Source organism: Podarcis cretensis (genome assembly GCF_951804945.1).
Source record: "Podarcis cretensis genome assembly, chromosome: 10".
NCBI lineage: Eukaryota > Metazoa > Chordata > Lepidosauria > Squamata > Lacertidae > Podarcis > Podarcis cretensis.
The window spans coordinates 2,370,038-2,396,907 of record NC_137179.1 but is presented as its reverse complement, the minus strand read 5'-3'; the positions used below and the strand labels follow the sequence as shown (position 1 = coordinate 2,396,907).

Sequence of the window (26,870 nt, the reverse complement as noted above, 5' to 3'; positions counted from 1 at the left end):
TTCATTAAATTTCATCTTTTGTTGCTGCTGCTGCCTTCTTTTCAGTGTGCAAAACCGGCTATTTTTGCAAGTCTAATTAAGAGGAATGACATTCAACACTTTTGAGCAAGAATTTCTATTTTGAACCAACATTTCAGTTTTCTGACTGGGGAGAGAAAGGAAGCTGAAGGATGTCATTGGGAGAAGCAGGCATTTGAAGCAAACAGCTTTTGTTTCAGAAGCGTTGACTCACCGCAAGCCCACCTCTGTCTCAGATGCTGTGGCCTTCAGGGCTCAGGTGTGCTTTGGGAAGGTTCATCTGGCTAGGTGGTACCTAGCTGGTAGACTCTGGGACTGGCATGGCACCACTGAGCCCAGCTGGCTCTGAGCACTGGAGCAGCTGGTGCCAGAGACATTGTGAGCAGCCCCCTTAGTCCGCAGCTGCCACCAGGCCTGCCTCAGTTTCTCCTCTGGTTAAAAGGGCATTCTAAGGCTCAGACCTCTGGAGCCAGGTCCCAGAAGCCACACTGCCATCAACATGCAGGACTCTTAATTAGACAAGAATCTACCGTATTTTTTGCTCCATAAGACACACTTTTTTCCTCCTGAAAAGTAAGGAGAAATGTCTGTGCATCTTATGGAGTGAATGCATGGTCCCTGGAGCCGAATTGCCCAGGGGCAAAAAGCAGATCGTCCTTTTTTTTTAAAAAAAAAAAAAAAAAAAGAGGGAAGGGGGTGTTGAAACGAAGCTGCTGAGCGATCAGGAGGCAAGCGATCAGGAGGGAGATAAAGGATGCTAGCGATAAAGGAGGCTGCATGGGAGGAGGGAGGTAAAAGCACATGGATCCTCAGGATTTCTGCATTGGGTCACCCCAAATTCACCATCAGATCCCATAGCATGTCCATAGCTACAGCCTGCACCCAAAAAACCACACATCCACTGTTTTGTGGGGCCGCAATTGCACAAAAACATGGTTACAAAGCATGGATCCACATGGATTCTCAGGATTTTTGCATTGGGCTACCCCAAACTCACCATCAAATCACATGTCTGTGGCCACAGCATGAACCACAAAAATCATACATCCACTGTTTTGTTCAGAATATATATTTTTTTCTTGCTTTCCTCCTCTAAAAACTAGGTGCGTCTTATGGTCAGGTGCATCTTATGGAACGAAGAATGTGGTAATCGCATTGGAAGAAGAGATTAGCTTTATTTAGGGTGGTGGAACAAGGGAAACTTCCAAGCTGCCACTTTCGTGGGGGGTGGGATTCAGTTAAAGGTAAAGGTAAAGGTACCCCTGCCCATACGGGCCAGTCTTGACAGACTCTGGGGTTGTGCGCCCATCTCACTCAAGAGGCCAGGGGCCAGCGCTGTCCGGAGACACTTCCGGGTCACGTGGCCAGCGTGACATCGCTGCTCTGGCGAGCCAGAGCCGCACACGGAAACGCCGTTTACCTTCCCGCCGGTAAGCGGTCCCTATTTATCTACTTGCACCCGGAGGTGCTTTCGAACTGCTAGGTTGGCAGGCGCTGGGACCGAGCAGCGGGAGCGCACCCTGCCGCAGGGATTCGAACCGCCGACCTTTCGATCGGCAAGTCCTAGGCGCTGAGGCTTTAACCCACAGCGCCACCTGCGTCCCTATGGGATTCAGTTATATACCTGCAAATTTAGGCTATGCAGTTAAACGTTGGCTTGGAGCTCTTTGCACAACATGCTCACACCCCTCAAAGGTGGGACTTTTGGCAATGAAGGGGAATTGCGGTGAGAAGTGCGAAAGAACTGCTGCTTAGTGCAGGGTCATCTGAATTACCTGCAAGCCACCAGAAGGAATGCCGTCTAGCCTCCCCGCAAACTTTGTGCAAGCAAATAATAAGGAATGCTGAAGAAAATGGGTTTCCTGGGTAGTGCTGGGTAAGAGGCAGGTCAACAGCAAAGGACCCAAAGTTTTTAAAAAAGGAGGGGGAAAGTGGTGCCTCACTCCCAACTGAAGCTCCAGCCTTGCTAAGAGCATAAGAAGAGATTGGCTGCTGGATCAGGCCAAAGGGGGCCCATCTGGTCCAGCACTCTGTTGTCACAATGATCAACCAGATTTTCTGCAGTGCAGGGTGTTGGACTAGATGATCCTTGGGTCCCTTCAAGCTCTTCAAGTCTGCGATTCTACTGCTTTATAAACGGTGTTCCAGATTATCATCCTGCCAGTGTTTCTCTTTTGAAACTAAGAATCCAGATTTGCATTAGCTCTTCACTTACCAAGCTGCTACTGGATGAATTTAAATATGTTTGCTGTTTAGACTAATAGAATCATGGAACTGTAGGCAAAGGTCCTTATCGTTAAAGCTATGATTTCCCTAGTAGTGATGTATGGAAGCGAGAGCTGGACCATAAAGAAGGCTGATCACCAAAGAATTGAAGCTTTTGAATTCTGGTGCTGGAGGAGACTCTTGAGAGTCCCATGGACTGCAAGAAGATCAAACCTCTCCATTCTGAAGGAAATCAGCCCTGAGTGCTCACTGGAAGGACAGATCCTGAAGCTGAGGCTCCAAGACTTTGGCCACCTCATGAGAAGAGAAGACTCCCTGGAAAAGACCCTGATGTTGGGAAAGATGGAGGGCACAAGGAGAAGGGGACGACAGAGGACGAGGTGGTTGGACAGTGTTCTCTAAGCTACCAGCATGAATTTGACCAAACTGCGGGAGGCAGTGGAAGAGAGAAGGGCCTGGCGTGCTCTGGTCCAGGGGGTCACGAAGAGTCGGACACAACTAAACAACGACAGAACTGTAGAGTTGAAAGGGACATTGATCTAGTCCAACCCCTGGAATGCATGTATTTCAGCTAGAGCATCCATGACAGTTGGCCATCCATCCTCTGCTTAAAAACCTCCATGGAAGGAGAGTCCACCACCTCCTAAGGGAGACCGTTCCACTGTCAAATGGCTCTTGCTATCAGAAAGTTCTTCCAGTTGTTCAGTCAGAATCTCCTTACTTGTCACTTGAAGCCATTTTTTGAAACCATTGAGTAGGGTTAGGCATAGGGACAGAGGATAAATTTTCAATTTTAATGCAAAACTGCCTAATTTGCATCTTTTGAACCAACACACAAGCACAGAGGCAGCAGCGATCCTTTGAAAATTGAATTTTTTGACGTGGTTCTAGTGTTCGAAAAAGATACATATACAGTGGTACCTCTGGTTGCGAACAGGATCCATTCCAGAGGCCTGTTTGCAATCTGAAAAGAATGCAAACTGCATCTGCGCGTGCATGGATCACAATTCACCGCCTCTGCGCATGCGCATGACGCCATTCTGTGTGTCTGCGCATGCATCAGCGGTGAAACCCGGAAGTAACCCTTTCTGGGTCGCCACGGGACACAACTTGAAAATGCGCAACCTGAAGCAAACTCAACACATGGTATACAAAGCGCATCATGTTAAGGAAAGCTGTGCACAAAAAACTATGCATATTAGTCAAAACGGTGTACGAAAATGTGCATATTAGGAGAAATGTGCGCTGAAACACTGACTGATTTTCACGAGGATTTCTTTATATATATAGAGAGAGAAAGCACAAATCGCTGCAAACGGACAGCCACATTTACGGTTGGAAAAATGAGAAATTGAGTGGAATAAAAAAATGAGAGATTCTGCCGTCCCTGTCTTTAGGCCTGAGGGTGTGGGACAAAAAAAGATGGGGGGGGGATTGGAGCAGAGAAGAAACCTCCTGAGTTTGGATGGAGAAAGAAGTCTGAGCAGTCTGGCAGGGGGGGGGGCTGGTGCTATATTTGGCCCTCACACCACCCTCCCTGAGCACCTGCTTCCCGTCTGTTCCACCTGTAAACAGTTATTCCCCCAAATAAGCACAAGCTTCTCAAGCAAACGGTGGCTCCTGGAACATCTTTCTGCCTCGAGGGGGGGGGATATTAATTGGGCAAAAAGTGGCGCTTTGGCCTAAATATTGGATTATTATTTTATTAAGTTTCCACTTCATAATATATACCGTATTTTTCGCTCTATAGGACGCACTTTTTCCCCTTCAAAAATGAAGGGGAAATGTGTGCGCGTCCTATGGAGCGAAGACGCCATAGCCCCGCAACCCTCTCCTGGCTGGAGAGGTGACGCGCTCCTATGGCTGGAGCCTCTATAGCCGCCGTCACCTCTCCAGCCGGGAGAGCGCGCGCGGGGCTAAAGAGGCCATAGCCCCGCAACCCTCTCCCAGCTGGAGAGGTGACGCGCGGCTATGGCATGAGCCTCTTTAGCCGCATGCCACCTCTCCAGCTGAGAGAGCGTGTGAGGGGCTAAAGAAGCCATAGCCCCGCGACCCTCTCCCAGCTGGAGAGGTGACATGCGACTATGGCAGCAGCCTCTGCGCTGCGCCTTTCCGCTGCTCCCTGACCTCCTCTTTGGGGCTGGTGGTGGGCTTCCCCTGCCAGCCCCAAAGAGCAGGTCAAAAGGAACCTGAAGCCTGGAGAGTGAGAGGGGTCGGTGCACACCAGGCTTCCAAGGTAGCCGCCTGAACGGCACCTTGTTTTAGAGCGGGAAAACAAGAGGGGGGAAATTCTCCCCCTCTCTGTGCAGCGCCTCCTGCTGCTTCGCTGAAGGGGCACTGGGCAGAGAGGGGGAGATTTTTTTTCTTCTTGTTCTCCCCCCTCTAAAACAAGGTGCGTCCTATTGTCCGGTGCGTCCTATGGTGCGAAAAATACGGTAAACAACATCCATATTACTCACAATAAATTTTTGCTCGTATGAGCTGGTTGACTCCACCCCCCCCTTTAATATTTTTTAAAAATATAAATAAATATTGGATTATTCAGCCGTTATTCTCTTGTTAACTATGCAGCTTTAAACGAGCATTTTATATTTGACTTCACTTAGCAATAGTTTTGGGGGTTTTATTTTTAAAATGTTTAAGAGTTTTTGTTTGTTAACTTCGTTTCTGTTAAATATGTATTCTGGAGTTGGCCTTCTTTGTAATGTTTTATTTTGAAATCTTTTAAGATAACATTTATCTTAGTTTTCCGTTAATTATGTTACTTTGACTATATTTGCTTTTCTTCAGAAATTTTGGATTCTGGATTGTTTTAATATGCTGTAAACCGCTTTGACGTTTTTCTTAAAAATACAAAGCAGTATAGAAATGAAATTAATAATCATCATCATCATCCTGGCCACCTCCTCTCCCATCTTGTTGGACCTTTCGTTTCCTAAGCGGCAGGCTGGACTGGATGACCTTTGGGGGTCCCTCCCGAGTCTCCGAAACAGGCCTCCAAGTGGCCCCGCAGGGCAGCTTCCTCCTCCTCCTCCTCCTCCTCACTGTTCCTTCCTTCCCTCCCCAGGTGAACGGTGTGAACGTGGTGAAGGTTGGGCACAAGCAAGTGGTGTCTCTGATCCGCCAGGGGGGAAACCACCTGGTGATGAAAGTTGTCTCTGTCAGCCGCAAGCCAGAGTCGGAGGACATTGTTCGGAAGAAAGGTGAGTGCAGAGCGTGTCCCCCGAAAAAAACACCCCAGCCCTGGCCCTTCTCTGCCCCTCTCTCCTCCGGGTCTCCTGCTTTTCCCCCTGGCACCCAGCCCAGCCTGGCTCTCGTGCCCCCTTCCTATATCCTGGCTCTCATTCCCCCATCTTTGGGGTGGCTCTGGGGGCCATCAACGGCCCCCCTCGTACATCCCACCATCCGGCCGCCCTAGGGCCTGTCAGGAAAGCAGCCTCAGTGACCCACGTCATGTGGGGTGGCTCACACATAGCTGCCCACACTTCCAAGGAGAGGCCTGAAGTGTTGAAAGGTGCGCTGGATGAAGCCCTACCAAAAGAGCAGAGAGAGAGAGAAGAAGACAGCGTGCAATGCACAACCCTCGTGGAACGGGCCGGCCGAGGGGCAACGTGGCTCAGGACCAGATCCGGGGGACCCCGGATCGCCTTCCCAAGATCCTGCAGAGGGGCTGCAAGGCCCAGGACCTCAGAGGGATCCGCTGCACCAGAAGCTGCTTGCTCAGGAGCAGGAGGGAGACGCACCGGCATGGGTGCCCAGTGGGGTCAGCCCAACTTGCCCACATCGCTGGAGAGTCGGAAGCCTCCCTGGGGCCTCAGCTGGAGAGAAGAGTGCAGGGTGATGCCCCAAGGCTGGCTGGGATGGAGGAGAGCACCTGGGGGTGGATTTTAGCCTGCGGGAGATGCTGCGCTGAGGACAGGGCTGTGGCAGCTTCAGAGAGGAGCCGCGTCGACAGGATAGCTCCGAGCTCCTCCTCTGGGGACTTTTTTGTTCAGAGCAAAGGCAAGGAAGAGGCGACATGATCAAAGTTTGCAAGATCCTGCACGGCATTGAGAGCGTGGAAAGAGGCTTTTTCTCTGCCTCTCCAAAGACTAAAACTCGTGGGCATTCCATGAAGCCAAATGTTGGGGAAAAAGCATTCTTAAACTGCGGAACTCTCTGCCACAGGAGGCAGTGAGGGCCAACTTGGATGGCTTTGAAAGAGGATCAGGCAAATGTATAGAGGAGAAGGTGGTTGGAGCATGAAACTCTTAAACTCTTGGTCATGTGTTCGAGTCCCTTCATTGGCAAAGGATTCTTGCTTCTCAGGAGGTTAGACTAGATAGCGCTCGTGGTCCCTTCCCAGTGCTGCTGAACACCAAGGGCTGGAAAATGCAGGAGGGGAGAGGGCTCAGCTTGTGCTCAGATCCTGCTCCTGGGCTTCCCTCGAGAGCATCTGGTCAGCCAGGGTGCTAGACTAGATGGACCAAGGGCCTGATCCGGCAGGCTCTTCCGATACTCTAATTTTTGTTTGTTTGTTTAATATTTATTAAAATTTTCAGGGTTAATACATAAAAACAATTTTTTTAAAAAAAAAAAAAAACATGTATAAATTCCATTTACATATTTTCTTTTACCTTACTTTCCAGACCTCTTCATACCACCTTTTCTTATATTCCAGTTCAAAATTGTTTGTTCAGCAAGTCCTCGCCATTCGATCTTTTGCTTATTTCAAATCCTTATTTTCTATCTCTTAAGCATTACAGCTGAAAACCACTTAGTTACTATCCAACATCCCTCTAGCATTCCTTAATTTTACAGTGTTTCTGCAGATAGTCTTTAAACTTCTTCCAGTCTTCTTCCACCGATTCTTTTCCCTGGTCTCGGATTCTGCCGGTCATTTCTGCCAGGCCCCTGATACTCTAATTTGAAAGCTTCCTAGCAGGGATAATAAATCGTACCTGCAGAGCTGACCTCTGGCAGGTGTGCAGACCAAGCACTCGACAGGATCAGCCTCCAGGGACCTCATGGCAAACCCCTGCCAGCCTAACATGGGCTTTGGGGGCTCCATGGGGTGCAGAAGGCTGTTGGGGGCAGACAAAAGAAAAACCTTCTTCGCACTGTGTTCCGTTAGACTTTGGAACTCGCTTGGATGGCTTGAAAGGAGCATGAGCTGATTCCTGGGCAATAAGGCTTCCAAGGGCTGTTAGCCAAAGGAGCTAACAGGAGTTCAGTCTCCCCTATGCCTGTGAATAGGGACGCAGGTGGCGCTGTGGGTTAAAGCCTCAGCGCCTAGGGCTTGCCGATCGAAAGGTCGGCGGTTCGAATCCCTGCGGCGGGGTGCGCTCCCGCTGCTCGGTCCCAGCGCCTGCCAACCTAGCAGTTCGAAAGCACCTCCGGGTGCAAGTAGATAAATAGGGACCGCTTACCAGCGGGAAGGTAAACGGCGTTTCCGTGTGCGGCTCTGGCTCGCCAGAGCAGCGATGTCACGCTGGCCACGTGACCCGGAAGTGTCTCCGGACAGTGCTGGCCCCCGGCCTCTTAAGTGAGATGGGCGCACAACCCCAGAGTCTGTCAAGACTGGACCGTACGGGCAGGGGTACCTTTACCTTTACCTTTATGCCTGTGAATGCCACGTGGCTGGCCTGTTGTCACCTGATGGGCTTCTTTTATTTTATATTTTTTTTAATTAATTTTTCAACAATACAGGGGTACCTCAGGTTAAGTACTTAATTCGTTCCGGAGGTCCATTCTTAACTGTTCTTAACCTGAAGAACCACTTTAGCTAATGGGGCCTCCTGCTGCTGCCACGCCGCCGGAGCACAATTTCTGTTCTCATCCTGAAGCAAAGTTCTTAACCTGAAGCACTATTTCTGGTTTAGCGGAGTGTGTAACCTGAAGCGTATGTAACCTGAAGCGTATGTAACCCGAGGTACCACTGCAATTAAACATACTTTTACATCTTATACAATTTTTTTTGAATTCCATCCATCATATCTGAAAATTTTCCCATCTATTTACTTAATTTACATTTCTTATTTTCACTATTACATTTAAATCTCACAACTAATATCTCTCTTCTTTCTCTTTGCAATATTTCATATATTTCTCCTTACAAAACTTCTTGTAGCCCTACTAGCGTAATTTGTTGATTACAGTTGCTCTTCAAATAATTTGTATATTTCTTCCAATCTTCTGTAAATCTCTGGCCCCGCAGGTTTCGAATCCTGCCTGTCATTTTATCCAATTCTGCATAGCCCATTAATTTTGTCTGCCATCTGATGGGCTTTGTGAGTGGGTAGGAATTCAAACCCAGGCCCCAGTGCTGCCAGCCAGGCTCTCTGCCCAGTGGTAGAGCATATGCCCACACTGCCCAGGGCAGGCGTGGCACGGAGGGTGCCCTTGTAGGCGCGGGATAGCCGCTTGGGTGCACAGAGCAGCGCATGCACCCTGCAGCCACGGACAGAGTGAGCCAACGATGGCGGAAATTCGGCGCACTGCACACCCGTGGCTCCCAAGACTCCCCAGAGCTGTCAAGACGAAGGGGGAAGGGGTAAATACCACTGGCAAAGTGGGGCAGCTATCCCCCTTCCCCTGACAGCTTGGGGTAGGCTTGGGAGTCACGGGTGGGCAGCACACCAAATGTCACCCCCCTCAGCGAAGACACCCGGGGTGGTCCGCCCCACCACACACCCCTTCCTCTGCCCACCAGGCAGCGACCTTTGCTGTGAAGGACTCCTTGTGTGAAGTGAAGCCTCTGGTTCTCACGGCCAGCCAGTGAGAGTTGCTTTTTTTGAGGGAGACCCAGGCTTCCATCGCAAGCAAAGGTCAACCTGGCAGCACTCTAGGAAGTTGGCTGTGCATTGGCCCCTTGGGATGGTCCACAGGATTCAACTGTGATTGAAAAACAGGCCAATATTTGATCGATCAATATGGATGGGGGTGCCCACCATCCATAGAGCTGCCTCATTGTTGTTGTTTAGTCATTGTGTCGGCCTCTTCGTGACGCCCTGGACCAGAGCATGCCAGGCACTCCTGTCTTCCACTGCCTCCCATAGTTTGGTCAAACTCATGCTGGTCTCTTCGAGAACACTGTCCCACCATCTCACCCTCTGTCGTCCCCTTCTCCTTGTGCCCTCCATCTTTCCCAACATCAGGGTCTTTTCCAGGGAGTCTTCTCTTCTCATGAGGTGGCCAAAGTATTGGAGTCTCAGCTTCAGGATCTGTCCTTCCAGTGAGCACTCAGGGCTGATTTCCTTCAGAATGGAGAGGTTTGATCTTGCAGTCCATGGGACTCTCAGGAGTCTCCTCCAGCACCAGAATTCAAAAGCATCCATTCTTCAGCGATCAGCTTTCTTTATGGTCCAGCTCTCACTTCCATACATCACCACTGGTAAAACCATGGCTTTAACTATATGGACCTTTGTTGGCAAGGTGATGTCTCTGCTTCTTAAGATGCTGTCTAGGTTTGTCATCGCTTTTCTGCCAAGAAGCAGGCATCTGCCCCTCCTAAAAGTTGTGCCAGAGGCGTCGCCGCACGAAATAGATGGATGATGAGGATTGCTCAGTGTGCGCGCGCATTGGAGGTTTTAAAGCAGAAGGTTGGGTGGCCCTCTGTCGGGGATGAGATTCCTGCATTGCAGAGGTTGGACTTGATGAGCCTTGGAGGTCCCTTCTGACTCTACCATTGGCTTTGTCAAGAAGCTAGCCCTGAGGAAGGACTGGGTGGGAAGCGAAGCTGTAGTTCTGGCATGAGAACCAACCAGTCACATCTCATGCGCCTCCCATGCTCCATGTGAGGAGCACCCGCCCATTACAAGCTCTCCTTTCTGGCTGAGCCCCCACACCACACCACACCACCTCTCCTTCCGGGTATGGGGTGGGGCAGTGGCTGCCTTTGCTCCCCCCCCCCACTCCCTGGTGCCACAGAAGCCTCGCCTGTGGCGAGTGGGGAAGGAGCTGGGAAAGTGAGGCAGCTTCCCTCCCACACAGCGGAGACAGAGCGAGGGGGAGGGTGGGCTCGGCTCCTATTTTTAGCCCCGTGGGTCTGTGCTGTGGGGAAGGAGGAGACGGCTGTGGGGGGAGCTCCAGGGTCCCTCCTTGCCTGCTTGGGTGGCAGGGAGCCAGGCGGCTTGGAGAGCCAGCAGCGGGGAGAGGAAGGGAGGCAACTTGCCACCCAGAGCTGTAATTATCCTGCGCGCTGCCAGAGCGCAAGAGTGCGAGTCGTGGGGAAGACGGAGCTGTGCGGTGGGCATCACGCTGCTGACTCTGCTCACTGCCTCCTGGAGGGTCTGCACATTCCCTGGCTGGAGGGAGAGAGAGAGAGAGAGAGAGATGTTTCTGAGCTTTCAGCACCTCCTGCAGACGTGGAGATCCATCCCTGAGCACCCAGGTGGCCGGCACCCAGCAAAGCACCTGTCTCCTGCTTTCAGAAAGTGCACCCTCTGGGCTGGGCACCGCGAAGACCTTCTCTGGCAGTGAAGACCCCGGGCACCTCCTGCACAAGCCGGCTGCCACCCATCTCCTGGCAGGAGACAGCCCAATTGCTCGCTGCTTCAGCAAGGGCAGGATCGCGTGGCGGACAGAGGTCCTTCCGCCCCCCTCGACTCTCTGGCCTTGCCCCCACCCCACCCCGACTGGGCCCACAGCTTCCTCCCCGGCTCGCCTTGTGTGGGAATCGTGCTTCTTCTCTGCTCCCCCCCCCCACCCCTGTTTTGGGGGTCTCTGATGCAGGCGCCTCCGGCAGCAGCTCCGAGCTCCGGTTTCCATGGCGACGGGGAGCGTTGAAGCCCGCATTGTTACGGATCTCGGGGCGAGGGAGAGCGGAGCGACGAGCCAGCCTTTCCGCTCCTCCGCTCTGTCACAAACCCCATGGCAGATGGAGCCTCGCTCTGGCATCGCCGCCGCCGGACGGGCTGGCTAGGGAGAGCCGGGGACCAGCCGTGCCCTCTGCCTCTGCCGCTGCCGCCTCCGCCCCGGAGCGAGGTCTCCACGTGCCCAAGCCGCTTGGCAGCACTGCCACCGGGCAGAGTCCCCAAGGGCAGTGTCAGCCCCCAGAGTTAATGGAGAGCCAGGCCAGGCAGGGGAACGAGGGCCTGGCCATGGGAACGAGGACCTAGGACCAGCGCTATCACCTTGGTGCCGTGCCGCCTTTGCCCATGGCCTCCCTGGCAGGGAGGGGGCCGCCGGCCAGGGAGAGGGTCTGCTGAGCGGCAGGATTGGGCAGACCATGCCCGGGAGCCCCCTGAGCTGAGGGTCCCGGCCAGAACACTCTCTTGCCCCTGTCCCGATTGCCCTCCCTGCTCCCACCCCGGCCCGCCGGCCGCGGGACCATGAAGAAGTTTGCCTCCACTCGCAGCCTGAACAAGATCCTTCAGCAGTGCGACTCCTCCTCCTCCCGGGAGTACGAGGAGATCCAGGCCGTGGAGAAGAAGTGGCACCTGCACCTGGCAACGCCCAGGAAGCTGCTGGACCGCAAGTGCAAAATGCCCTCCCTCTTCCTTTCAGCCCCGCCACCGCCCAAGAGGGCGCCCAGCACCACCCTGACGCTGCGATCCAAGTCTATGACCGCTGAGCTGGAGGAGCTGGGTGAGTCCTGGCAAGGGGGCGGCGGGGGGGGGGGGTCGAGGGGGGTGGACCCAAAGGAGAGCATGCATGGCGGGCGGGGCGGAGGGTTGCTGCCCCCACTCCTCAGGCACGCACCACCTCCCCAAGTGAGGTTGGGGGGTGCCCTGGCCACACCCACCTGCCCTCGGCTCCAGCTCCGAGGCTGTTTCAAGGCCATTGCCCTCCCAAATATAACCCTGGAGGTAGGTGAGACTGGGGGTGCAGCAAGGTCACGCCCAGTGAGCTTCCTGGCCAAGTGGGGGGATTTGAACCCTGGCCTCTCCCATGTCATTTAACCAGCACAACAACCCTGTGAGGTGGGTTGGCCCGAGAGAGGCAGTGACTGGCTTCCAAAGTCACGCCCGGTGAGCTGAGAGTGGGTGGGCGACATTTGCACCCAGGCCTCTCCCGGGTCCTGGCCCAACACTCTCCCCCCTGCACGAACAGCAACGTTTCCCCTCTCCCGACTTCCCTGGCGTGGTCCTTGTGGGGCCTGGTTTCCCCTCCTGGTCCTGCGTTCGCTGTGCCCATTCCTGCCCACAACATGCTGCTGAGACTTCCTGCTTAATGCCAGACTGCTTTCCCTGGCGCTTCCAGCAGAACTTCCCTCTCTGTGCCCAGCTCTGGGCCTTTGCCCTCATGGTGCCCGGGCACAGCCATCCACCCTCCAAGCCTGTCGTCCTTTCGACTCATTCTCAGCCTTGCTCTCTCCCACCTTCCTTCCTCACCGGACCTTGAGGTGGCATAGATTTGGGTGGGTGCCCAAGAGGTCTCTCACCCAGGCATTGACCAGGCCTGGACCTGCTTAGCTGGGCTAACGGGGCTGTACCCCTGTGCCTGCCCCACTAACTGCCCCCCCAACCCATCTCTAGATGCAGGAACGCTTTGCTCTTTCTCTGAGCAGGGAAGGTTTGGTGGTGTACAAAAGTCAGTGCCCGGTGGGGGTGGTGGGAGAGAACCATGGTTTCCTGCGCCCCTTTGCTTTCACCCCACTCCAGAGAAAAGTCTTGGCATCCCAGGGGGGTCACTGTTCCCACCTTTGGGGTCTGTCTTTGCTCAGGGTGCTCCTTGGGGAGGCCTCGTATGGAAAATCGCCAGCCATGGCTTCTTCGGCAATTCTGGGGGTGGGGGGTTCCTGGCCCGAAACAGAGGAGATAATGGGAGGAGCGGGTTGTGCATGAATGCTACACCCCCCCACCCCACCCCACAGCCTCGTGTACATCAGATGTGGGGCTGGCCTGGGTGGCTCAGGGAACCCTGTATGTGCTGAAAGGCTGGGGGAACTGAGCCCCAAAGGGGGTCCCTCCCTTCCTCCCACCTCCCCAGCCTGTAAGAACATTCTCTGCTGGGGGGGGGCTATTTTCCAGCGCTTGGGCTCCAATCCACTCAGAACCCCTGTCCCTAGACTCTGTGTGGAAGGGGAAGGCAGTCAGCACATGCCCAGAGATCCCTCTCCCTTTCCAAAGCTGAGCTTTGGCAGTCGAGGGGGTGACTCAAACTGAGCTGGCCTGCTGTGGGGGGGGGGATGTGCAAATCCCCTAGTGCTGTTATTTGAGGCTGGGAAGGCATGCCTCCCCAAGGTGAGAGGGTGCATGACGGGGTGGGGGCTTGCATGGGAAGCATCACAGAATGCATCTTGCTACCCCCCAAAAAAACTTGGGGACAGACCAAGACCCTTCCCTAGAGAGCCATCTTGCTGTGGCAGAGGCAGCAGAGAAGGGGGCGCAGCATGCCGCGGGTGTGGGGGCAAGGGGGGAGCGCACCCTGCACACCATTGATGTCCTGTACTTTTGTTTCTTGATTCCAAGCCTCAATGCGGAGGAGGAAAGGGGGTGAGTTCAACCGCCTGTCTCCAGGGTTCTTCCAAACCCCTTTTGATCCAAGTTGCCCCTACCTCTCTTCCTCCCTCCCTCCCTCTCTCCCCAGCATGATGGGAAGGTGCACTGGGACCCCAGTCCATGCTAATGGCCGCAGGGCACATGGGAGAGTGGACCTTTCGCTCTCCTAAGCCATTTCTGGTCTTTGCAATGTTCTGTTTGTGGAAGGAGGGAGGTTTGGGAGACGAAGCCTTCGTGCCAGCCTGGCAAACCATGTCCTAAGTTCACGTTGTTTGTTGGTGGGGAGGACGGCAGTGCAGCCCATGGAATGAGAGTCCAGCCATGCAGCCTCTACAAAGTTTTCCTGGCGATTGTGAGGTCAGCTTCTTGAAGACCGGCCAGTGTGTCCGTGTGGATTTATGGATGTTGAGCTCCGGGGCAATGCCGCCAGACACCGCTTCAGGTTCAAAGAATGGCGAGGGCTTAGGGTGTTTTGTTTGCTTGCATGAATGTGGCTGCGTTGTGCAAAGATCTGTGTGCACACCCACATACGCACACAAAACATATATCCAAACGACACACCCCATGTATAGGCTTCCTGCATTCCAGCAGAAAATAAACAGCGATTGCAATTAGTTAAAAACAGTAATCAATGCAGCACCTTCATTAGCATTGCAGAGGGGTGGACAAGATGACCCCTAGGGGTCCCTTGCAATCTGCAATTCTATGGTAACTCAGGGCCATGGTGACCCCTCAGCAGCAGCCCTGGGCCTTTCAGGTTTTGCACGCTCTCCAAAAGCCAGCAAGATGAGAGGAACCACTAAACTAATTGGGGACACCGTTTCCTCAGCCTCAGAGCAATTGCCTCAAGGCTCCTGTTCCCCTCTCTTATAGCTTTTTAATGGCAGTTTCTATTGCCAGAGCTCCGTATCCACATGATAAAATGTAAAGTGCAATAAAAGAATTACATAAATAGATCGGTGCGAACTTATCGTGGCCTAAAACCACACCAGGAGGGAGTTCTTGTGTTTGCTCCTTTCCAGATTCCCAAAGAATAGATGGCTAGAAGTTGCTGATAGGTAAAGGGACCTCTGACCATTAGGTCCAGTCGTAACCGACTCTGGGGTTGCGGCACACATCTCGCTTTACTGGCCAAGGGAGCCGGCGTACAGCTTCCGGGTCATGTGGTCAGCATGACGAAGCCGCTTCTGGCGAACCAGAGCAGCGCACGGAAAAACCGTTTACCTTCCCGCCAGAGCGGTACCTTTTTATCTATTTGCACTTTGAGGTGCTTTCGAACTGCTAGGTTGGCAGGAGCAGGGACCGAGCAACGGGAGCTCACCCCATCATTGCAGGGATTCGAACCGCCGACCTTCTGATCGGCAAGTCCTTGGCTCTGTGGTTTAACCCACAGCGCCATCCGCATCCCTAGAAGTTGCTGATAAAGGTAAAGGTAAAGGTACCCCTGCCCGTACGGGCCAGTCTTGACAGACTCTGGGGTTGTGCGCCCATCTCACTTAAGAGGCCAGGGGCCAGCGCTGTCCGGAGACACTTCCGGGTCACGTGGCCAGCGTGACATCGCTGCTCTGGCGAGCCAGAGCCACACACGGAAACGCCGTTTACCTTCCCGCTGGTAAGCGGTCCCTATTTATCTACTTGCACCTGGAGGTGCTTTCGAACTGCTAGGTTGGCAGGCGCTGGGACCGAGCAGCGGGAGCGCACCCCGCCGCAGGGATTCGAACTGCCGACCTTTCGATCGGCAAGTCCTAGGCGCTGAGGCTTTAACCCACAGCGCCACCTGCGTCCCAGAAGTTGCTGATAGCCAAATGCAAATTCCACAAGCATTAAAATCGTCAAGAAAGTGTGAAACAGCAGCTCCTTCAGCCACGCCAATTGCGAGCTTCAGGCTGGAGTCCTCAGGCATTCAGAAACTGGGTGGTTTCGCACACTTAATCCTCCTTGAGGATTTCCCATAATGAGCATCTGGTCGCTTCCTGTGAGTACAGGTTGCTGGACTAGCTGGGCCACTGGCCTCATCCAGCAGGCTTTTTAGTAGAATCAAAGAATCACAGAACTGTAGCATTGGAAGGGAACTCAGTGGTCATCTAATCCAACCCTCTGCAGTGCAGGAATCACATCTAAAACATCCATGGACACCTGGCCAGCCAAGCTCCAATGATGGAGAGTCCACCACCTTCCGAGGGAGACCATGGCAGTGAAAACATCTCTTGCCCTCAGGAAGTTCTTCCAGATGTTGAGTCAGAATCTCTTTTCTTGTAACTTGAACCCATCACTTCAGGTCCTGGAGCATCACAAAACAAGCTTGCTCCATCTTCCATGTGAGAGCCCTTCAGAAGTGCTCACATCACCTCTCGGTCTCTGCTTTTCCAGGCTCAACATCCCCAACTCCCTCAACTGCTTCTCATAAGGCTCAGCTTCCAGACTCTTCATCATCTTGGTCCCCATGACCCTAGGTTCAGACACTAAGGGCTTCTCCAGACTTAACTTTTGTCCTGTTCTTTCCAGGCAGAGGTCCACAATTTATCAAGGCTCTGTGTCCGAGCAGTCTCTGCCCCAAGCTTTCTCCACAAAAACCCATTCTTTAAAGCTGAATCGGGGCAAACATCCATTCGGGTTTTCTGCGGATTGACATTTGCTCCAACTGAGCTTTAAAGAGCAGTTTGCCATGGCGAATGCTCTGGATAAACTAAAAGGGCACTGAGACATGGAGCTTTAAAGAGCAGAAAGCCAAGCCAGAGCTCAGGTGCGCATCGGCCATAAGCTGTGTTTTGGCATGGCGTTATGTGCAAACATATCCGCTGATGTGCTGAGGGATGTTCACCTTTATCCTGCCATCACACCCTGATCTAGGCAGAGCATAGCAGGGGGTGCTCCCAAGGAATATGCGTACCCTATGCAAAGCATTGAAAATCAACTCCAATTCCACTTGTAATTAACGGCACAACAACAGAGGATTTTAAATGCCATAAGGCAACAGTCTAGAACCACCCAGAGACAAGCAAGGCCAGCTAATATGCGACATAGGAGATTTTTCTTGCGTGCCCTTGTATTTACGGGGCCGCCTCTCCTGGTATGCCCTGCAGAGGACCTTAAGGCCCGGGCCCTAAGGAAGTCAAATTATCCTCCACCAGGGCCAGGGCCTTCTCAGTGATGGCTCCGACCTGGTGGAATGCTCTGTCCAATGAGACCAGGGCCCTGCAGGATTTAACCTTCTTCCACAAGAGCTATTCCGCCTGGCTTTCAATTTGAATTTAGCCTGATCTTTTATTCCCATTCCTTCCCTCCCCCTCCCCTTCTTATGAAGATTAACTGCTCTGGGACCCCACAGCTAATTCTCCCCTGGTCTCCTCACTGGCCCAAATAGGACTAATTTAGCCAGCTAGCCCTGGTGATCATCTAAAGTTTATTGGATGAATTTCCCCCCTAAATTGATCTTTGAATTCTGAATTGATTGTTATCCACGTTTTATACTGTATTTTATGCTGTTTTTTGTTGCATCAGTTAAGTGTTTTAAATTTGTTGTTAGCCGCCCTGAGCCCAGTTTTCTGATCCAGGAAGGGCGGGGTATAAATAAAAATTTATTATTTATTATTAAAACAAGCTTTTAAAGGATTGACCCGGGTGCCTGCTTGCACCAGCAGTTCTCAAGCAATGGAGCAGTGGGCTGTTTCTTTCTTTACGACTGCCGTGGTTCTAATGGTGAAAGCGTCTCCCTGATCGCATAACGGTGGCTGGCAGGTGTGTTGCCATCTTCCTTGTGGGGAGAGGTGCCTCTTAGATTCAGAGCCTGGGCATGAAAGTGAGCCCATCAGACTGGGCAGCTGTGAGACTTGAAGGGGGAAGGGGCTTCAGGCAGAGAAAGGAGGCCCAAATCAGGGCAAGCAGACGAATGTGCCCAAACAAGCAGCATCAAGATGTTTGCTGGCAGCTCCTGGCAGGAAGTGGTGGGTGTGCCATACGGTCTCATCCAGAGGGATGAAGGGGCCTGAGAGGAGGAGAGAGGAGGAGGGGAGGCTGTGATGAGAAACCATGGGGAAACCAGCCTTTTGCACTGGCCCAACCAATGGCTTTCTCAAAGCAAACTGCAGCAAGTCTCCAGCCCAGACAGAACCCTGCGTGGCTGGCAGCAGCAACCGAGTCTGGAACAACCCACGACGGTCACTCGCTCCACTTAAGAGGAATGCCACAGGTGCCTCATAGCCTGAGAATGCCCTACTAGACGTCAGTGTTGGCTATTTGCAGATTAGTTACATAGGTCCACACTTCTCAAGAGGTCAAAAGTGCCTCCACCCAAAACCACCATAAACTGTAGTTTTCATCTGTCAGCTGTGGGAACGTCAGAGCTTTCTCAGCTTCTGAAACCCAGTCAGCCATTCTGGAACTCTTCCAGACCCACAGAACCACACCAACAGGAGAAGGAGTTTTCAAACCTTTCTCAAAGTCCAAAAATGTGCAGTCTGGGCCCATAACCAAAGATGTTGGCTATTTGCAGATTAGTTGTGCTGCAGAAGGCGTGCTGGGGAGACCACACACTACAAGGAACACAAAAGTAACTTTTGCTAGGTTTTAATAACAAAAACAGAAACTCCTTTTACAATATATCAATAAGCATGACCCAACCCATCCACCAGGGTCCTGAGAGAGCTAGGTGATGCTCTTTATATACTGTACCCAACAGCTTAATTAACATAACAGCACCTGCTATACTGCCTCACAGCTGTAAAACTAGGTCACATTATTTGCTCTGGCCCTTAAAGACATACACATCTTGTGGAACAATAATGAAACCTAAAATTTAAAGAAAACATTCAACAGTCAGTTGTCGCTTAGAGAAGCAGCTTAGGGAGACTGTGATTTAGACTGTTGGTTTTCTCTCTGTAGAGTTCCAGGCGGGGGGAAGTTGCTCGGGAAACTTCAGAGCGGAAGGGTGTCGCGTAGGGCAGAGGTTCAAGCAACCTCCAGGTGTTGGGGAACTGCAACTTCAACCAGCTGTGCTGGCAGGGACTGATGGGGAGTTGTAGCCCCCCCCCAAAAAAAACCTGTGCATTTGGAGGGCACCAGGTTGGCGAACGCCTCTCTAAACCTGGAGCTGGCCAGCTTTCGGAGAGAGCTGCGCTGATGGAGAAGGCAGCTTCTGTCTGAAGGAGAGCAAAAGGAAGTCCTTTTTCATGCAGCGCGTAGTTGTTAAACTGTGGAACTCCCTACCACTGGAGGCAGGTAAAGGTAAAGGGACCCCTGACCATTAGGTCCAGTCGTGGCCAACTCTGGGGTTGCGGCACTCATCTCACTTTACTGGCTGAGGGAGCCGGCGTACAGCTTCCGGGTCATGTGGCCAGCAGGACTAAGCCGCTTCTGGCGGACCAGAGCAGCACACAGAAACGCCGTTTACCTTCCCGCCGGAGCAGTACCTATTTATCTACTTGCACTTTGACGTGCTTTCAAACTGCTAGGTTGGCAGGAGCAGGGACAGAGCAACGGGAGCTCACCCTGTCACAGGGATTCGAACCGCCGACCTTCTGATTGGCAAGTCCGAGGCTCTGTTTGATCTTCTTGCAGTCCATGGGACTCCCAAGAGTCTCCTCCAGCACCAGAATTCAAAAGCATCAATTCTTCGGCGATCAGCCTTCTTTATGGTCCAGCTCTCACTTCCATGGAACAGGTGCATAGGCGATCTCGTAGACCCAATCGTGGCCCTTTGGGTGCTGATCCTTTCAAGGAGCTGCGGGGTTCCTGTGTTGGTGGGGGCTCTTTTCTCCTACAAGGCGAAGGGAGCAATGCCTCACCAGCCACCCAGAAGGCCGCAGGGCTCCCTTGCTGGCATGCAAGTGCACCCCCCCCCCGGCAATACACCCAGCCCATCTCTGTGTTGAGTTCCTGCTTTCAGAGGCCAAGCATGGCTCACGGGGACGCTGTGTCTTGACTTTGCAGAGAAGCTGGACGAGATCTTGGCAGCCGCCGAGCCCTCGCTGAGAGCGGACATCGTGGAGGCAGATTCCAGGGCAGCCACTGTGAAGCAGAGACCCACCAGCAGAAGGATTACCCCTGCGGAGATCAGTGTGAGAGATACGGGAGCACAGCGGGCAGGGGGGCAGGGCAGGGGGTGCGGCAAGGAAAGCCACAAACTGGGAAGGATTCCAGGGTTTGCGGGCGGAGCAGCCTTTTGGGGACAGGAAGCCAGAGAAAGCTAAGGACACGGCCCATCTCATTGGAATGCTTTGCCCTGGTTGATAAGTAAGGAACGGAGAGTGTGTGTGTGTGTGTGTGTGTCTATTTCATGGAATTTATACACCAGACCCCCAACCCTCAAAGAGGTTTACAAAAAGATAAGGCAAGAAAATCAAGGTGGGAAATTGCAACATACTGAAAATTAAAATACAGTGGTACCTCTGATTGCGAACAGGATCCGCTCCGGAGGCCCATTTGCAACATGAAAGGAACGCAATCTGCAGCAGCACGTCTGCGCATGCGCTGGTTGCAATTTGCCACTTCTGTGCATGTGCGTGATGTCACTTTGTGCGTCTGCGCATGCGCGAGTGGCGAAACCCGGAAGTAACCCTTTCTGGTACTTCCAGGTCACCGCGGGACATATCCTGAAAGGACGTAACATGAAGCAAACGTAACATGAGATATGACTGTACTAAAACAAGTTAGAATTCACATCGACTTCCTAAACTTCTGGGCTGTCTAAACAAGAATGTTGGGGGTTTTTTAGCAGGAACCAAAAAGAGTACAGTGAAGGCTCCTGTTTGATATCAATAGGCAGGGAGTTCCAAAGGTGCTGCCACACTAAACTATCAAGTGCTTAGAAACATGGAATGGGTGTTATAGGGCACCTGCAGTACAGTGGTACCTTGGTTCTCAAACACAATCCGTTCCGGAAGTCCGCTCCAAAACCAAAGTGTTCCAAAACCAAGGCGCACTTTCCCATAGAAAGTAATGTAAAATGGATTAATCCATTCCAAACTTTAAAAAACAACCCCTAAAACAGCAATTTAAAATTAATTTTACTATCTAACGAGACCATGGATCCATAAAATGAAAGGAATAAACAATGTACTGCAGTCACACAGACAATCAATCAGTAGCTGAATTGGGTTCCACACAGTCACAAAAACGAAACGAAAAAGAGCCACAAAAATGCAATGCAAAATACATAGCAAAAACAGACAGACCTCAGCGTAACATTCAAAACGGAAGTGTGGCGCTCAGAACGGAGGATGTTCGGCTTCCGAAAACAGTTCGCAAACCGGAACACTTACTTCCAGGTTTGCAGTGTTTGGTTCCAAGTTGTTTGAGTTCCAAGGTGTTTGAGAACCAAGGTACCACTGTAGTGCTGATTCCGCCAACTGAAGCGGTCAAGGTGGTCTTGACAACGTAGATTCAGGTAGGTAGCCGTATTGGTCTGACGCAGTCAAAATAAATAAAAGAATTGTCCAACTAAGTTTGTTCTGGGTACAAGCTTTCGTCTGCAAGCTTTCTATCCCATGCTTTTTCCTGTAGGACTAACTGCAGTCGTTAACAGTCGTCAACAGGTTTACCATACCCATTGAGTCAGTCATCCATCTCCTACCCTCCACCCCACCCCACCCTCCCACTATATATAAGGGTCTGGCGACTTCTGTTCCAGTGTATCTGAAGAAGTGGGCATGCACACAAAAGCTTATACCCAGAACATACTTAGTTTGTCTCTAAGGTTCTACTGGACAATTTTATTTCTTTCTTTCAACAACGTAGGCGATGCATCCATTTTTAAGATAGTAAAAGCACTTGTCAAGGTGGAGAGCAGCCTCTCTTCAAAGCCTCGCTGCTTTTTCTCCAGAGCTGGCGGAAACCAAAGTCCCAGGGATTGTGGAATTGTAGAATTGGGAAGCAGCCAGGTGGGGCATCTAGCCCAGCCGCCGGCAGTGCCAGAATCCCAGCTCACGAATGCCTGAGCATAGCTGTCAACGTTCAGATTTGAAAATAAGGGATCAGCAGCCTGGAAAATAAGGGATCAGCAGCCTCACCTGTCCCAGGGATATCTAACAATCCGGGATAGCAGTGGGAAACGGCGCTGGAATAAGGGAATTTCCCACAAAAAAAGGGAAGGTTGACAGCTATGTGCCTGAGACCTGGCCATCAAACTGCCAGGCATTCTTGAGCTGGGATTCCTGCATCTCATGGGGGGTGATGGCCTCTTAGGGTTCTTTCCACCTCCACAAAACTATGATGCAGGGCTGTTTACGGCCAGGCAGAAGAGTAACCCTTGTTTCCCTCTCTTTTTTTCCAGTCTCTGTTTGAGCGGCAGGGGATGGCGGCCCACACTGGTCCAGAGAAACCCCACATTTCCCTGCGCAAAGGAATTCCGCGGACAAAATCTGTAGGTAGGTGTGGTGCTTCTGCCATACCCCAAACCACGACCCCAGGCTTCTCCCATGGGTGCCAGGACCGTTGCGCCACAGCTTCCAGGGGCGCAGAGACTCCTCTCTGGCATTCACAAAACAAATGGAATACCGTGAAAATCCCTGAAACGAGAAGTAACCGACCAGAAATATTATCTTATAGAATTAAACTAAATAACAAAAATCAAAAAGTTTAAGGAAAAAATTAGAAAAACCTAGAATTGAGCAAAGCCTTAATGGGACACTGGCTACAAACCTCGTTTCACTGAACTATTCAGTTTCCTCAGAAGGAAATAGAGAAACCTTAAATGACCAAATTCAAAGAAAGGGGGTAAAACTCCCAAAAATTCTGAAGTGTTATAATCCTAGCTCAACCTAGGTGAAGCAAAGCGCAGTAATAAAGGATTGAGGACTCAAAAGTACAATTTCTAAAACTGAGTTTACAAAAAAGGTTTGGAAACCTAAATGGCAAGTTTTAGACGCAGCCCAGCTTGAAGAAAGCCAAGCAGTAGCAATAAGGAGTTGAGGACTCGGCTGTGAAAACTTTAGTATTGCCTTTACAAAAAGGTTTTAAAAACCTAAATAGCACAAATTCAAAGAAAGGAATGCCAGATAAGCTGTTTTAGATTTTAAACAAACTCAAGAACAGGGCTGAAACGCTCCCATGGTGTAGATGTTACTGCTGATGTTAAAGATTACTAGCCGATTACTTCTCATTTCAGGGATTTTCACGGTATTTCATTTGTTTTGTGTAATTTCTCGGTTCTGTGACAGTCTTTTTTCTATTGACTCCTCTCTGGCATTCAGCTGCCCTGTCTCTCAGCTTCTCTTTTAAAAACCAGCATCTTTTCCCCCTGGGTCTGAGGAAAGATAGGAATATCAGCTATTAGGGAGGCCTTCTGTATCTCCCCTGCTTTGCCTTCTTGTCTTTAAAGAACCGCTGGCCCTTTTAAAATGCCAGAAAAGAAACAGTGGTTCATGCACCCGCCATAGCGCTGCCTCTGCGCACTCTTATCTCAGAGAAGGAGCTGCCCCTTGGAATGTGTGTCTCATGTTTGTCATCTGTGTTCCCCGAACGCCCAACCCTTGGATTCTAGCAAGAGCAGGGTGAACAGACAAATACTTCGGCATCTTGGTGGTTTTTTAACTGAGTTGTCCACTGAAAAATCTGCAGGTGCAGAAGGGCTGTGTGGCTCAGTGGTGGAATGCATGGTTTGCATGCAAAATGCCACAGGTTTGATCCTCGGCAGGTGAGGCAGGGACAGGCCCCTTTCTAAAACCCCAGAGAGCTGCTGCCAACCCATGCAGACAGAGCTGGGCTAGATGGGCCAATGGGTTGACTCGGTACAGGGCAGCTTCTCTAGGGTGCTTTTGTGTTTGGGTCCCAGAGGGCAGGTTGCAGCCCTTTTGTTCCCCTCGGGTCTTTTGGGCTCAGCGCAGTGCAGTCAACGTCCAGCTCTGTGGTTCTGTGGTTCTACGATTTGCTATCGCAACGGTTCTACATTTCGCCGTCATCAAAAATGTCTCCCTTGCCGTTGCTGTGCGTTAGACCTGTGGGGCCACAATACGATAAGGGGGAGAGAGCGGCTGTCAGTCAAGGTAGACATAGCTGCTCCAGATGACCAAAGGCCTGACCTGGTCTGAGGCAGCTTGTGTCCCATCGTCTCCCGTTGTCGCTGCCTCCACACTCATCGGTCCATGTGGGAATTTAGCTCGGCGCCTCTCCACCCTCCCTGCCTCGTGGACATACAATGAAACTGAATGTTGGGGGATTCAAGACAGGCAAAAGAAAGTCCTTTTTCTTCATTTTTAAAAAATGCTTTTTATTGGTTTTTCCTTTAATACGGACAAACAAAACACAGTGAAATTTAACAGTCATTTGCCCACATTCTTCCCCCACACTCTGCCGGACGTTGACTTCCTTCCCTCCCTTCAACAGGTTTTCTTACTTCAGTTACTTTTCCACAGTTCCTTACTGTATCCAGTCCTATCTACGTCGTAAGATTTATTTCGTTCCTGCCAAAGTCTTCAAATTTCTACAGTTATTACATATATATTCTATAAATTTACTCCAGTCTCTTTGGAATTTTGTTTCCTCCTGATTTCGGATCCCACAGGTCAGTTTTGCTAGTTCAGCATAGTCAAACAAAAAAAAGTTATTCAGGCAGCGCAGAGTGAAATTGTGGCAGGAGGCAGTGATGGCGCCTAACTTGGATTGGACATGGAGACATCCATGGCTACTGGATGTGAGGGCTCAGCTCTTCCTCCACGGCTGGAGGGAGCAATGCACCTGAATACCCATTGCTGGAAACCACAGAGAGGGGGAGAGCTGCTCAGCCTCTGTGAGAGCAGGATATTGGCGTGGATGCGCCATTGGCCTGACACATCAAGCTCTTCCTCTGATCTTATGCCGCCTTGTCCTACCTTCTCCTCCGCCCAGTAAGCAGCTGTGACTCATCGACAGGGACGTCTGATGGGGCACCTCTGCCCTCCCATGCCATCCACTGCTGACCAGAACCATTACAAGCAGCCCACAGAGGTGGCAGATGGTGCCCTGTGGGGTTAGGATGCAGGGAGAGCTCAAGAGACAATCTGGCCCATCAATGATGTGGCTGAGATGTTTGTATCTTGGAGACTATAGGGACGCAGGTGGCGCTGTGGTCTAAACCACTGAGCCTCTTGGGCTTGCCGATCAGAAGGTTGGCGGTTTGAATCCCTGCGACAGGGTGAGCTCCCGTTGCTCTGTCCCAGCTCCTGCCAACCTAGCAGTTCTAAAGCACACCAGTGCAAGTAAATAAATAGGTACCACGGTGGCAGGAAGGTAAACAGTGTTTCCATGCGCTCTGGCACTCATCACAGTGTCCTGTTGCGCCAGAAGCAGTTTAGTCCTGCCGGCCACATGACCCGGAAAGCTGTCTGTGGACGAACACCGGCTCCCTTGGCCTGAAAGCGAGATGAGTGCCACAACCCCAGAGTCGCCTTGACTGGACTTAACCGTCCAGGAGTCCTTTACCGTTACCTTCTTCTTTTTTATCTTGGAAACCTCAGCAGGTGGAAGAACCTTTTGAGGAAGGCTCATCCTCCTGACAAGGAGCCACCTGGGAGACAAACCACTTGCCATCCTTCTGGTGTAATAAGAGACTTGGCATCTGGTAGCCACTCTGTGTGACTGTCGAGGAAAATCTTTTCCTGGCTTTTGTAGTGGACAGCTCCATGCTTTGGTCTGTGGCCTGATGGAGCATATGCATGGCAGGGGTGTCCCTACCCGGTCAGTCCTTTGGAAACCAGGTTTGATTCGCTGACCACAAAACCAGCCCTGCTCACTCACGCGGCTCAGAAGCCTTTGTCTTTGCAGAAATGAAATGGTCTCTTTGGAATGCCTTGGGCAGGAGGGAAACAGTGCCAGCTTAAATGACCTCTGGCCTTATAACCAGGGCTCAAATGAGAGGTTGTTTTGGGTGTGCAATTGGAGTGCAATTATAAGAACCAAGTTGGTGGCCTCCTGTAAGTCCTGCATGAAAAAAAATTCTGTTCTGAATCTTCCTACAATCCGTTTCAAAATATATAGAAGAAGCTGGGTTTGCCCTGAGTTCATTGTGCTGCAGAATTGAAGCTATCGCTTATTCGAACAGCAAACATTGCAGAGGAAGAGTATGAGCAGCCCTGCCTGCAGCTGGCAGGAGAAGAGAACAAATGGATGACTCCCAGATGGATGTGAAATATTTCAAGAGGCTGGAGGAATGCTGGGGCGCTCTCTTTCCACAGCCCCAAATAACTCAGTGTCCTGTAAAGAGAAGCAATCGGTGTAGCCCTGCCAAATCAATTCAGTGACCTGCTGGATCAACTTTCACCAACCTGTGCCCTCCAGATGTTTCAGGCTCCAGATGTCCCATCAGCTTGCACAGCAAGCCTGAGATTGTAACACAGCTGCACTTGTAGGCCAAAACTGAGAGTCCCTAGGGCCAGGGTGTCTGGCAGCAGCTGATGGGAGCTGTGTCCAGCAACATCTGGATGGGACCAGGTTAATCATAGACTCACTGTAGAGTTGGAAGGGATCTCCAATGGTCATCTCCCAGTCTGCCCCGCGGAGGACCTTGAGGTCCATAAATAGCAACACCCTAGAGGTCCCGGACCCTAAGGAAGTCAGCTTAGCCTCAACCAGAGCCAGGGCCTTTTCAGCACTGGCTCCGGCCTGGTGGAACGCTCTGTCTCATGAGACCAGGGCCCTGCAGGATCTGATTTCTTTCTGCAGGGCCTGTAAGACAGAGTTTTTCCGCCTGGCCTTTGGCTTGGAATCAACTTGATCCCCTCCCCCTCTTTCCTTTCTCCTTCTGTGATGGAACTCCTATTTGGAGACTTCCCTGGCTTTTTTCTGGCCCACGCAGGACCAGTCTAGATAGTTGGTCTTGGTGAAGATTTGATGTTTTCATCCCCAAAAAGTTTTTGATTTGAGTTTCCATTGAAATGAGGCTGCATTTTAATGTTGTATTTTAATCTTGTTTTTAAGTTGTATTTTAATCAATTGTTTTTATACCTGGTGTTAGCCGCCCTGAGCCCGGTCTTGACTGGAGAGGGCGGGGTATAAATAAATTTATTATTATTATTATTATTATTATTATTATTATTATTATCATTATTATCTAGTCCAGCGGCTTGCAATGCAGGAATCTCAGCTAAAGCATCCATGACAGTCCAACCTCTGCTTAAAAACCCCCAAGGAAGGAGAGTCCACCACCTCCCAAATAGCTCTTACTTTCAGAAAGTTAACATACCCAGCTCCTTCAACCGTTCCTCATCAGGCTTGGTTTCCAGACCCTTGATC

At 51.4% G+C, this 26,870-nt stretch overlaps 1 protein-coding gene across 11 annotated transcripts in view; it reads left to right on the top strand.

Annotated features, from left to right (window-relative positions):
* The window catches only part of SHANK3 (SH3 and multiple ankyrin repeat domains 3), a 494,453-nt gene that overhangs the window by 421,950 nt on the left and 45,633 nt on the right, over positions 1 to 26,870 (top strand). For 9 of the 11 annotated variants that reach the window (XR_013842778.1, XR_013842779.1, XM_079992132.1 and 6 more), the window contains 5 exons: positions 5,312 to 5,447; positions 11,731 to 11,811; positions 13,638 to 13,661; positions 19,596 to 19,723; positions 21,937 to 22,030. Coding sequence is in view for 9 of the 11 variants with exons in the window: in XM_079992132.1 (XP_079848258.1) it covers positions 5,312 to 5,447; positions 11,731 to 11,811; positions 13,638 to 13,661; positions 19,596 to 19,723; positions 21,937 to 22,030 (463 nt within the window). In the remaining 2 variants the exon portion in view is untranslated. The remainder of the gene's footprint in view (positions 1 to 5,311; positions 5,448 to 11,730; positions 11,812 to 13,637; positions 13,662 to 19,595; positions 19,724 to 21,936; positions 22,031 to 26,870) is intronic. The other 2 variants (XM_079992133.1, XM_079992134.1) reach the window with 2 other exon arrangements.